The sequence below is a fragment of the Coregonus clupeaformis genome, chromosome 15 (genome assembly GCF_020615455.1).
Source record: "Coregonus clupeaformis isolate EN_2021a chromosome 15, ASM2061545v1, whole genome shotgun sequence".
NCBI lineage: Eukaryota > Metazoa > Chordata > Actinopteri > Salmoniformes > Salmonidae > Coregonus > Coregonus clupeaformis.
In genome coordinates this window covers 16571333-16583703 of record NC_059206.1, presented here as the reverse complement: position 1 = coordinate 16583703, position 12371 = coordinate 16571333, and the positions used below count along the sequence as shown (strand labels likewise).

The following is a 12371-nucleotide window of genomic DNA, read 5'->3' as shown; positions in this document are numbered from 1 at the left end:
CTTGTGTTACTACGCGCCTTTGCGTACTTGACCGATCTTCTCATCTAACCTTACACATGACATGTTGCTTGTCAGGGATGTCCAAAAAGCAACAGACATTAAGCAGTTTCTTTGGCGTTTCGCCACCTACAAAGAAACGCCAACTGGAGCCAGAGCCGAAGAAAATACTTTTTTCGGAAAAGTGGCTCCAAGATGTGCAGTGGCTTGAAGCTAACGATGAGCGCACTGTAATGTGGTGCAAGATTTGCCGCTCAAATCCACATCTAGCAGACAAAACAGGTGCATTTTATAAAGGCTCAAAGAATTTCAACCATCCTTTATTTGACAAACATGAAAAGAGCAAGGAGCACACGAATGTGGCGCAAGCCATTGCTAATAAACAAGCTAGCCGAGAAGAAATGTCCAGTCGCCCACTTGCCAGATGGCGAGACAAGGTGAATGAAGATCAGCGGCAAGCTCTGTTTAATATTTTCCTCCTCGCCTTCCATAAAGCTAAACACGCACGTCCCATGTCTTCCTATTCTGAGGATGTTCCTTTACTGAAGCGGCTAGGAGTAAATGTCGGAGGTGCAGCATATCATTCACGTGAAGGAGGCACACGGATCATGCAGAGCATCGCTCACACCATCAGCGGGGAGTTACGAGCCAAGTTGCAGTCTGCTGAATTTTGGGAGCTGCTTTTTGATGGATCTGAGGACATCACAAAAACTGAGCAGGAAATCGTTTACATTGTGTCTGTGTCCAGCAACGGAGAGTTTACTTCGGACTTTATTGGACTGATTGAATTGGGTGCTGACCGAACCGCGCAGGCCATAACAGACGGATTTGTGAGACTTTTCCAGGACACAGGCTTGGATGACTGGACAACAAAGTTGGTCGCTGTGTACACAGACGGGGCTGCTGTCAACGTAGGTATCTACAACGGCGTTGTGCCAAAACTCCGGCAACTTGCTGCGGTTGGAGACTCCCTGGAGAATTGCGCGAAATCAGCTGATCGCAATGTACCTTACTGTGAGACATTTAATCGCTCTGTGGTCAAGCTGCTGCAGTTTTATTTACAAAAAGGTGGAGCAAAAAAAACTGCTGCACTGAATAAGCTATGAGAAGAAAATGGGATCTCCTTTGTGAAACTGGGTAAGTTTCATAATATCAGATGGTCTGCATGGAGGCATGAAACACTGTTAAAAATATCAAGACTATTGCCAGCCATTAAAATGCAACTGGTTACGAGTGATAATAGTGACTTGCAGCATATCTGCACAGAGCGTTTTCAGTGCTTTCTGTCAAACATGCTTGACATTTGCAACATTTTGAAGACCACATCCATTAGGTTTCAGAAGGAAAAGCTGACCATTGGAGAATGTAAGGATGAACTCATGGTGGCCATTTGACAGTTCACACTTCTGCTTGATGGTGAAAGCCACAGGGCACACACTGTTTCCAATGCTGATGCTGACAGAGACAAGACACACTTACTCAGGGGGTTAATTGAAGTGTTTGAAATCAGATATGACTCCCTCAAGTCATAAATAAAATAAATAAATGTGATCATTTCTTAGTATTTGATCCTTCAACATGGCCTCAGGAAATGCAAGACCTCCACAGTTTTGGAAACACAACAGTTTGCAGCATTCTCAAGAAATATGAGGCCACCTTGCAACTTGACAAAGATACCGCTGTGACAGAATGGATGCGCTTAAAGCAGGCAGGAAAACGCCTGGGAGCCTCTTCTGTGTATGACTTGGTCCAAATAGTAAATACAAGTAACCCAGATGCTTACTCCAACATCAACAAGGTTGTTAAGCTGTCTCTTACACTGCCTTTAAGCAGTGCAGCTTGTGAGAGGGGATTCTCACATCTCAACATAATAAAAAACAGATCTCGTCTGTCACATGCTCGTCTCTCAGCCCTGATGCACATTCACCTGTCAAAGCAGACCACAGAGACATTTGACCCAAAGCCTGCTGTTGGCCTGTGGATGGAGACAGCTAATCGGAGGCTCAACCAAGGACAGGGAGGTGCATCTGCAGCATCTTCATCATCTACCATGCAGGAAGCTGAAGCAGAGGACAGTGGGGGCGACACTGAGGAGGACAGTGGGGGCGACACTGAGGAGGACAGTGGGGGCGACACTTAAGAGGACAGTGGGGGCGACACTGAAGAGGACAGTGGGGGCGACACTGAAGAGGACAGTGGGGGCGACACTGAAGAGGACAGTGGGGGCGACACTGAAGAGGACAGTGGGGGCGACACTGAAGAGGACAGTGGGGGCGACACTGAAGAGGACAGTGGGGGCGACACTGAAGAGGACAGTGGGGGCGACACTGAAGAGGACAGTGGGGGCGACACTGAGGAGGACAGTGAGGAAGACTGCACTTCTTAAGACCATGCTACATATGTGGTGAGACCAGACACCATCTGCTGGTACTCACCTGAGTAACTCACTGAAAAAGTTATGTGCACCCCTGTTTATAAACAATTATTTCTTAACATTATTAACTCAGCAAGGCATTTGGCGACCGGACGATGAAAGAAAGCAATAGAACATGAGAGAAATAGGCTCTTGGTTTCAATGGCATATGGAAGGGTTTATAAAATAATTGCCTAGGCTACTTTGAAGCAAGGTAAAACATGCCTCATAAGAGTGGCGCAGTGGTCTAAGGCACTGCATCGCAGTGCTAACTGTGCCACTAGAGATCCTGGTTCGAATCCAGGCTCTGTCGCAGCCGGCCGCGACCGGGAGACCCATGGGGCGGCGCACAATTGGCCCAGCGTCGTCCAGGGTAGGGGAGGGAATGGCCGGCAGGGATGTAGCTCAGTTGATAGAGCATGGCGTTTGCAACGCCAGGGTTGTGGGTTTGATTCCCACGGGGGGCCAGTATAAAAAAAAAATGTATTCACTAACTATAAGTCGCTCTGGATAAGAGCGTCTGCTAAATGACGTAAATGTAAATGTAATAAGATGTAATAAAACGTTCAGGTTTCGAACAGTTAAGTAGCTATATGTTTTCAAAATGCATACTGCATCCAGCTCATTGCAAAGTGGTGTGTGACACGCTGATGAAGCCTGCCTTCGATTGCCTATGCATTTGAATGGCGAATAGGAAGTGCGCTTCAATTACCAGTTGAGAAAAAAAAATACTAGCTCTTTTTAATCGTGGCCCAAAAACTATTTTTAACACACGATTGCATTTAGAATTGTTGTGCAATGATTGGGCTTATGAAAGCGCTGTCTGACAGGCTCTGTATCTGTATGCTGTGTGCGTGTGATAAATAAGATACATAATGAATATACACAAGCAGCAATTTAATTCCAAAAAATTATGCAAATTAACCCATAGACTGATAAGCATGACTGGTCAAATGTATTTACATCACCTGGTATTTACATCAATGAATATTTACATAAACTGGTATTTACATCAATGAATAGACTAAAAAGCATTATTTCGCAATGGGATTTTTTGTCTTCTCCTGGACATTTGGCCAGTGGCAATTGTTTTTGGCCAAAAGCCGGCTATTACCAGCTAACCGAAACCCTGACACACACACACACACACACAGTGTCTCTGCGGTCTCCCACCGAGAGAGTGGGAGACAGGACACAGTTTTTTGTGGTAGGAGTCAGTAGAGTGTGCTACATCTAATGTTTTCCCACTGGTGGGCATCCTGAGGCCACTAGGCGAATGACTCAGCTGTTTCCTGTCAGAATGGAAGTTCCCTTCACTCAGCTCTAATGGCCTGAAAGAAATGGCTTGTACTATGTACAGCTCTCTCTCTCTCTCTCTCTCTCTCTCTCTCCCCCCTCCTCTCTCTTCTGTCTCTTACTCTCTCTCCCTCTCTTCTCTTTCTGTTTCTCTCTCTCTCTATCTCTCTCCCTCTCTCTGTCTCTCTCTCTCTCTCTCTCGCTCTATCTCTCGCTCTATCTCTTTCGCTCTCTGCCTCTCTCTCTCTCTCTCTCTCTCTCTCTCTCTCTCTCTCTCTCTCTCTCTCTCTCTCTCTTTCCCTCTCTCTCTCTCTCTCTCTCTCTCTCTCTCTCTCTCTCTCTCTCTCTCTCTTTCCCTCTCTCTCTCTCTCTCTCTCTCTCTCTCTCTCTCTCTCTCTCTCTCTCTCTCTCTCTCTCTCTCTCTCTCTCTCTCTCTCTCTCTCTCTCTCTCTCTCTCTCTCTCTCTTTCCCTCTCTCTTGCAGGATTTCCCACAGCATACACGCTGGTTTAATGTTGACATTAGATTTTATTAACATGATCAGTAGCGGTTTGCACTTCCCTGTCTTTCTTTTGATGATTTCTTGTCTGAAACATTCTATTTAAACTAATTGGGCCAGAGTGAATCAGATCATGTCTCTGTGTTTGTTTCCACAGTGCTGTGTCTGACGAGGCTGACCCGCGCTACCGAGACCCCCAAGAAGACCATGCTGTCCCTCCTGCTGCACGCGCTGCTGGCTGTGCAAGCTCTCGGTGGGTGGTGTCCCCCTGTCCCCCTCCACAGCCTGTCATTACCCATAGATCAAAGCTACCACCAAGTGTAACTCCACCGCCATCTCAACAATACGCTCAACAGGGTTTTTAGTCATTCCCTTCAAAGAAATGACAAGGAAGACAAAATAACAGCTCAAATTAGGCTTACTCTGAAAACGAATATTCTTAACAGTGCAAAACGTAAAGACGATGAAAACTTTACAGAATGGGAACATTTAGAAAGTTATGTGGACAGGAAAATTGGATGAGTTTGTCCTTCTCTAGCCAGAGCTAGAATGGGGCCCTTGGGTAGCTAGTAGGGTGAGGTCCTGCCTGAGAAGAGACTTGCAGAGAGTGTAGTTTTTCTCCAGTGAGTCAGAGAGTGTGGTGGGGGAGTCAGCCTCTCATGTTCCAGTAAGAAGGGGGAGTTGTGGTTGGTGTAGCCTGGGCTGTAGGCAGCAGGGTTGTTGTAGTGCTCAGGGCAGTGTGCTGGACTCAGCAGTCAGACAGAGACTCTGAGAGTGAGAGAGATAGGAGCAGGGCTTCATTAGGGCCTAGCAGGGTTGTGGGTTCGATTCCCACGGGACGCCAGTATAATTATATATTTTTTAAACATTGTATGTACTCACTAACTGTAAGTCGCTCTGGATAAGAGCGTCTGCTAAATGACTAAAATGTAAATGTAAATGTAGTACTGTTCCAGCCTTAATGGGTCTTTGGCCTGCTCATTACTGGCTGTGGCGGCTGCCTCAGCCCTCTCACTGGGAGGGAGGGAGGGAGGGAGGCATCTCGGACTGTGTAGCTCTTTAAGTTGTAGTTAAGAGGGTTTTTACCTCACACAATATATGATTGTTCTTTATTTACTTACTGGAATTTACTGTTGAATGAATGATTGACAGTATTAGGTAATATTGTACAGCATGTTTTCTGTCATACTCTAAATCATGTGCTTTGAAAGTCTGTCGATAGAGACAAACTGTCATGTGGGAATAGTGAGTGAGGTTGCACATGTGTATGTGCTGGTGTTTGTGTGTCTATATGTGTGTGTGAGACCTGGGGTCCTCTGGGCCTGTTGGCTCCAGTAGGTCTCTGATTAGGATTACAGGCCCTTGCTAATCCCACTTGTCTTCTACAGTGTCTCTCCTCTACTCCACCATTAAATAACCGTATCAGTGTCACTCCTGTGCTGCGCCATTAAATACCCCTATCTCCACACAGGATTACACTCTGAGGCTGCTACATTGCCACTGCACTCTCCCAAGACAACCTCTAGTAGAGTACAGAGGTAGAGTCCTCGTCTAAGCTGTTGGTGTGTAACATTGTCTTGGTGCGTAAAATAAGAAAATGTTGCTTAGCACAGCTGGTGTCAGTTTTCGTCCCCAATGGAATTGTTGCTTGATGTGGTGGTGACAGGTTTCTTTGTTTTAGTATCCATATACACTGAGTATACAGGACATAAACTGACCAGGTGAAAGCTATGATCCCTTATTGATTGGTGCAACTCAATATTAGCAAGGAGTTCCTAATGTTTGGTATACTCAGTGTACTTTTAATGCACTAAACTAGTAGCAGTACTCCTAGTGGGGTTGCTCTGAGGTAACAGGCAAGCAACAGCAGAAGCACCAGCCCAGTAAGTAGGCCTAGCATCCAGGCTCCATAAGCAGCAGTAGCAGATGAGACACAGTAGAGCCTGTAGTGTAAAGCAGAAGCATTAACAGGATGCTGTCTGCCTAATTGCGTGTTGTCATGCTCTCTGTTCTGTCAGCACTGCCACCAGCCTGCCAGGCTTCTGCCATTTGCTGCTGCTTGCGCCCACCTGCCCACTCTTAGCATCCCCACGTTAAAAGGGAAATTGTATTAATGCAAATGCAAAAATGGCAAGCTGACCTGGATTCAGTTTTAACGACGAGAGCTGGGAAGTAATTATAATTAATTAGCATAATTGAATAGATCACATCTAGTGTGGCAGTCAGTGAGCGGCAGACATTATGGCAAGGCCCTGAAGCGTGTAAATGCCTGCTCACAGCCGCATCTCTGGTGCCTTTAAGGTCTGCTAACTAGGAATGCCCTCTCCCTGTCCTCCTTTTCTCTTCACAGCAATTGATTCTGTAGAGAGGGGACACTTTGGCCCGCGCAGAAATTCAATTTAGGGTTATTACCCCGTATCAGTGATGTTCTTGCTAATTTGATTGTGGCCGCTGAAGTATCCTTTTAAAAACAATCGAGGACAGGCCCGACAAAGATTGCTTTCGCTGCGATGCATACATAATGCCCAGTTAGTCTACTAGCAGGTTGGCTAATGCACTGAGCTGCTGGCCCCTCCCTCTCTCCCCACTCACTCTGCACTGTAGCCTAGCCATTTAAACAGAGTGCATTACCCATCAAGCACCTCATGATTATTTCAACAAGTCCTAAAAAAGCTGTCTTGTGGGATCACTTAAACATTGATGCGGGTAACGTGCAGAGATTGCAGTTCTGTGTAGGGAGCGCTGAGCGGGGCCTGGAGCCATATGCTGGTTATCTTTGTGTTTAGTGGGCTGTGATGAACAGGATGAATGACCCACCACCACCGCTCTGAAAGCAGCATCATTGCTTGGTGCTGAGTAAGAAGCTTCCCTGTCTGACACCCAGAGAGAGGAGACACTTACCTACAGGTTGCTGCTACGGTTACCGGGTGATACCACGGTTACAGGGCCCTGAGTGAGGTCACTATGTCTCAGGAGAAGCAGGGTCGGGTGTTGCCACGGTTACGGGGCCCTGAGTGAGGTCACTGTGTCTCAGGAGAGGCGGGGTCAGGTGTTGCCATGGTTACAGGGCCCTGAGTGAGGTCACTATGTCTCAGGAGAAGCAGGGTCGGGTGTTGCCACAGTTACGGGGCCCTGAGTGAGGTCACTGTGTTTCAGGAGGAGACGGGCTCAGGGTAACATCCAGACACACAGCCCCAGCCACTGACCCTTTAACCCCTTAACCCCCAGCATTAATGTAGACATCCACTGCTCTCCGACCCCTTCATAAGGCAGAACAGAATTGCAGCCTGAGATTTGAGCAACGGCTCTGCCCTCCCAGACATGGCTTTGGTTATTACCAGGGCCAGCAGGTGTCAAACACTTGTCTATCTGAGGGATTAGAACCCAAACCTTTGCCACCCCTAAAATAATACAGTTTGGCTTTCTGATCAACTTAGCTTGGCTTTTCTGTAATCGTATGCATAGCGTATAGGCTCACCTTAACCCCAGTCATTTGGATTAAGCTGCACAAACTCAAATCCACCCCACCCCCTCTCCTGCTGGGATGGATTTGCTCCTACGTCTCCCTCCTCATACTCATCCCAGGTTGTGTTCTCTCTCTTCTCTCTCAGGCAGGTGGTGAAGGAAGGTTAGGCTTGTCCTTATCTCCCAGGCAGCTCCTCTGCAACTGGCCCTATTATCTGGCTGTCAGAGCCCATTAACAGCTTATTGACAGGATATGAGACCAGCTCCCCCTGATAAAGCACCCGCCCCCCCTGTCTGTGGAGAGAAGAAGATGGAGAGAGCATAAACGACAAATGAGAGAGGGAGAAAGAGAGAGAGACAGACAGACAGAGTCAGGAGAAAGGAAGTGTGGTGCATCTTGATTTATTACGTTGCTGAAAATAAGCAACCTGAGCTCCTGTCTGCTCCACTAGCTATCTGCACCTCATATATCTCTCACAGACAGAGATGGCTTTCACTCTATGATGACTGTAGCCCAGATATGGGGAGACAGTGTTAAATTGGTAAATGTCATGAGTGACCCCATTATTCAAGGCTCAGAGACCTACATAATCCCCTCCATTTTGTGTCTCTCTTTCAGGAGCAAGAGGGGAGGAAAGGCACAGCTTTAGAATAGATTCTCTATGTGTCCGAGTGCTAATTCCGAGCAATGTTAAGCTTACCATGTCTAAACTACCACTACGTCTCTCAATGTATTCCAGATGTTGGTTTTTATTTGTGTTCCCCTGGACATATTTGAAAGGTTTTGGGCTTGGACAGTGTGATTTAGAAAAGCTTTGAAGAAAGGCTTTAGTTGGCATATTTGAACAACAACATTTACTGAAAGAATAGCTGTTGTGAACTTCCTGTTCTTTTGATGTTCAGGTGGGTAATTCATGTGAAGACCAACATGTCTGGAACTGCAGTACTTTTGACCACCCAATGGGGGCATTATTGCCACAGCTTTTTAAGCAGCTCACTACTTAGCCAGACAGAACACTATAACTCCAGTGCCTGTGTGTCTTTACTTAGTTAAGTCAATATTACCTCTGCGATTTGCCTTCCAGTGTATGTATGGTTGTGCACTCTTATCATGGCTGTTCCTTTATGCCATGTTCTACAAAGGGGCTTTACCATATCTCCGAACATGTGTACCTAACATCTTCCAATGAACAGGACTACTGGTAGCTCTACCATCTGTAATCGAGCAGGGGTAATTTAACCTGTGTGTAAGGTGCATATTGGCCTAGTAGGTGATAACCTATATGCTGTTCAATGTTATTAAGCAGAGTTAATTTGAAGCTGCGTTCTATTGTGTGTTTATTGGAGAAGCAGTTATGAACCAGGGTTATTGAACAGTGTGGGTTATTGCATCAGGAGCTGGAGGGAGATGGAGGTTGTGGTCTTATTGAAGCCCTTGTGTTTAACAGCCCAGGTTATTAAAGGGATCAGGTTATTACAGGTTTAGGTATTTCTGTTTAGGGTTGTGTTCTATTGACCAGGGTCAGCTGAACCTGAATGGAACATCAACACAGAATGTTTAGGCTATGTATTGCATTCTACTAGAGGTGGATACGGGTGTACATTCTATTGGACTGAGTGAATTCAACTTTAGTGATCACAAGCAGAGTGAGATGTTAATGTGTTTGTGTGTGCCTGCGTGTAGGTGTGTGTGTGGGTGTGTGTGGGTGTCACTGAACACAGTGATTCGGACCTGTCTGTTGTGGAGCAATACTATGACAGTGTATATTGTAGTGTCAGAATGCCCTGTGTCTCAGACTGACTCTCACAGTGCTGTGGAGCTGTCAGGAGCCAGGACTGAGCTGAATAACAATGCCCTCTGCTTGTGGATGTGTGTGCCTGCATTTGCCTGGCTGTGTATGTGCGAGTGTGTGTGTGTGTGTGTGTGTGTATGTGTGTTTGTGTGCACCTGCCTGCGTCTGGAGGAGTGAGGTGAGATGTCACTGCCACCGTGGCTCAGGAATTTGTTTACCAAGAGCCATGTTGTGTCACCTTGTCAGCTGCCTATGTATGAAGCCTGTGATCCTCCTCCCACCCCCTGCCTGCCTGCTGCCTGCAATGCTGCTTCACACTCAGCAGTCCCCTCAGCCTCTCTGCTCCACTCATCTGTATAGCTTAGCTTAGCACTAGCCGGGGCTAATCTGTGCTAACAGAGATATCCGTGCAGCAAACCATTCATCTAAGCTCACATGTTCAGGGTGGCTCTCGAGTAGTGCTGGGAATTGCCAGGGACCTTACGATACAATATCATCTCGGTACTTAGGCGCCGATACGATATGTATTGCGATTCTCACGATTCTATATGTATTGCGATTCAATACTGTGATTTTATTGTGATTCCATGGTCCAAATATATTGCTCACCATATGTCTGCTGCAGAGGGACGAGAGAGCCATGAGAAAACTAGTTTAGAAATACAAGTGCTGAAAACACTACTATCCCGATATGTAACTGTATTGATTTTTCCCCCCATCACTACTCTTGAGGCTGCATCTGTACTGGTGAGCATAGCACTAGGCTAGCCAGGGCCCAGTGACAGCATCACTGTTATGTTGAGCTGAGGTAGGGGTCGAAGAGACAGCCCAGGGATTAGGGGAGCGGAGGGGATGTGGGGAGTGAGTGATGTAAATATCCGACAGGGCCATTACTAGCTTGCCCTGCCTGCCTGCCTCCCTCCCTGCCTCCCTCCTTCCCTACCTGCCTGCTTCCTGCCTCCCTCCCTGCTTCCTCCCTCCCTCCCTGCTTCCTGCCTCCCTCTCTCCCTGCCTGCCTCTTCCTCCCTGCCTGCTTGCATGCCACTGTCATCCAGCCTGCCTGTCTGTCTACCTGCCTGCATGTCTGCCTGTGTGTCTGCCTCCCTCCCTGTCTGCCTCCCTCCCTGTCTGTCTGCCTCCCTCCCTGTCTGCCTCTGTCCCTGCCTGCGTGTCTGCCTGTGTGTCTGCCTCCCTCCCTGTCTGCCTCCCTCCCTGTCTGCCTCCCTCCCTGTCTGCCTCTGTCCCTGCCTGCGTGTCTGCCTGTGTGTCTGCCTCCCTCCCTGTCTGCCTCCCTCCCTGTCTGCCTCCCTCCCTGTCTGCCTCCCTCCCTGTCTGCCTCCCTCCCTGTCTGCCTCTGTCCCTGCCTGCGTGGCGCTCCGCTTTGAGGTAAGGGTGTCTGTGAGCCAGCGCTCACAGGGCTTTAATGAGTTTATTTCATGTCGGCTGTGAAAGTGCATGGCTCTGTCTCTCCCACAGGCACTCAAACAGAGCCGGGCCCATAAACATAAAGTGCAGGGTGTAAATCTGCCCTGCCGTCACGTCCCCTCTCTCCACCGCTCTCTGCTCTGAGCATCTCTTTATCGCCTCTCAGGGGCCGGGGAGAGCCCTTAGCCCTCAGACAGGGAGACACCACCTCTCAAAACACACTTTTTCAACCACAACCTCCTAGACCAAAGGAGTGATCACAGATACTACAGTATGTTGGTGTGTTTGTTGGAGATATCTAGCAATTAAAAGCAGCAACAATACCAGTTTGCCCGCCCCCATGTTTCACCTCTGAAGGAATAGGACATCAGATGCTCACTTACAGTTTCCATGACGTCAGAGCTAACTGCCCCTTCCCTCTGGGTGCAGTGAAGTGGGTGTGAAACGCTGTGCTCTATTCCTGCTCTCAGTCTGTCTGTGTATGTCTGTCAGTGTGTTAACATGCTGCCCCAATGTCCTGCTGCACCCTCACCAGACCGGCACCAAGAGGGGTCAGGGGTCACTGGTTAGAGAAGGAGGGAGAGAGAGATGGAAGGAAGGAGAGAAGGATGAGTAGCTATCTCTTCCCTGACATGGGCCATGGTCTGAGTTAGGGGATTAGCGATGGGCTGCAGTGCTCTCCCCTCCTGGCTTGTTTCCTGATATTATCTTTAAGTGCACGCTCAAAGCTGCCCTCTCGCTCTCCTTCCTCTCCCCTCTCTTCCATCATTTTCCCCCTCTCTGCCCACTCTGCCCACTCTGCCCTCTCTTCCCCCTCTCCTCTCCCATTCTCTCCCCCTACCTCCCCCTCTCGCTTCTCTCTCCCCCCCTCTCACCTCTCTCTCCCTCCTCTCTCCTCCTCTGTGAACCCATTGGAGTGAGTCATTCCGGTCTGCTCTGGGAGTGATCTAATTGCTGTGTCTCCTCCCTGCTCTGTGTGCATGCCTCTGTGTGGGCCGTCACTTACACTCCAGTCCTACCAAAGTGCCTGTTGCCTATTCATTACCCAGAAAGCACTACAAAAACACACACGCACACAAATTACTAGAACGTTAGTCTGGTAGACAGCCATACAGCCCTACAAATCAAATCGAATTGTATTTGTCACATGCGCCGAATACAACAGGTGTAGACCTTACAGTGAAATGCTTACTTACAAGCCCGTAACCAACAATGCAGTTTTAAGAAAAATAAGTGTTAAGTAAAAAAAACAAATCTACAAAAAAAGTATATTAAATAACAAATCATTAAAGAGCAGCAGTAAAATAACAGTAGCGAGGCTATATACAGGGGGTACCGGTACAGAGTCAATGTGCGGGGGCACAGGTTAGTCCAGGTAATTGAGGTAATATGTACATGTGGGTAGAGGTAAAGTGACTATGCATAGATAATAAACAGAGAGTGGCAGCAGCGTAAAAGAGGGGGTGGGGGGTGACAATGCAAAT

At 47.8% G+C, this 12371-nt stretch overlaps 1 protein-coding gene across 2 annotated transcripts in view; it reads left to right on the top strand.

Annotated features, from left to right (window-relative positions):
* LOC121582287 (CD276 antigen) overlaps nt 1-12371 on the top strand; it is a 69512-nt gene that overhangs the window by 6351 nt on the left and 50790 nt on the right. For both annotated transcript variants that reach the window (XM_041897993.1, XM_041897994.2), the window contains exon 2: nt 4362-4457. In XM_041897993.1, the coding sequence (XP_041753927.1) occupies nt 4412-4457 (46 nt within the window). In that variant the 5' untranslated portion in view covers nt 4362-4411. The remainder of the gene's footprint in view (nt 1-4361; nt 4458-12371) is intronic.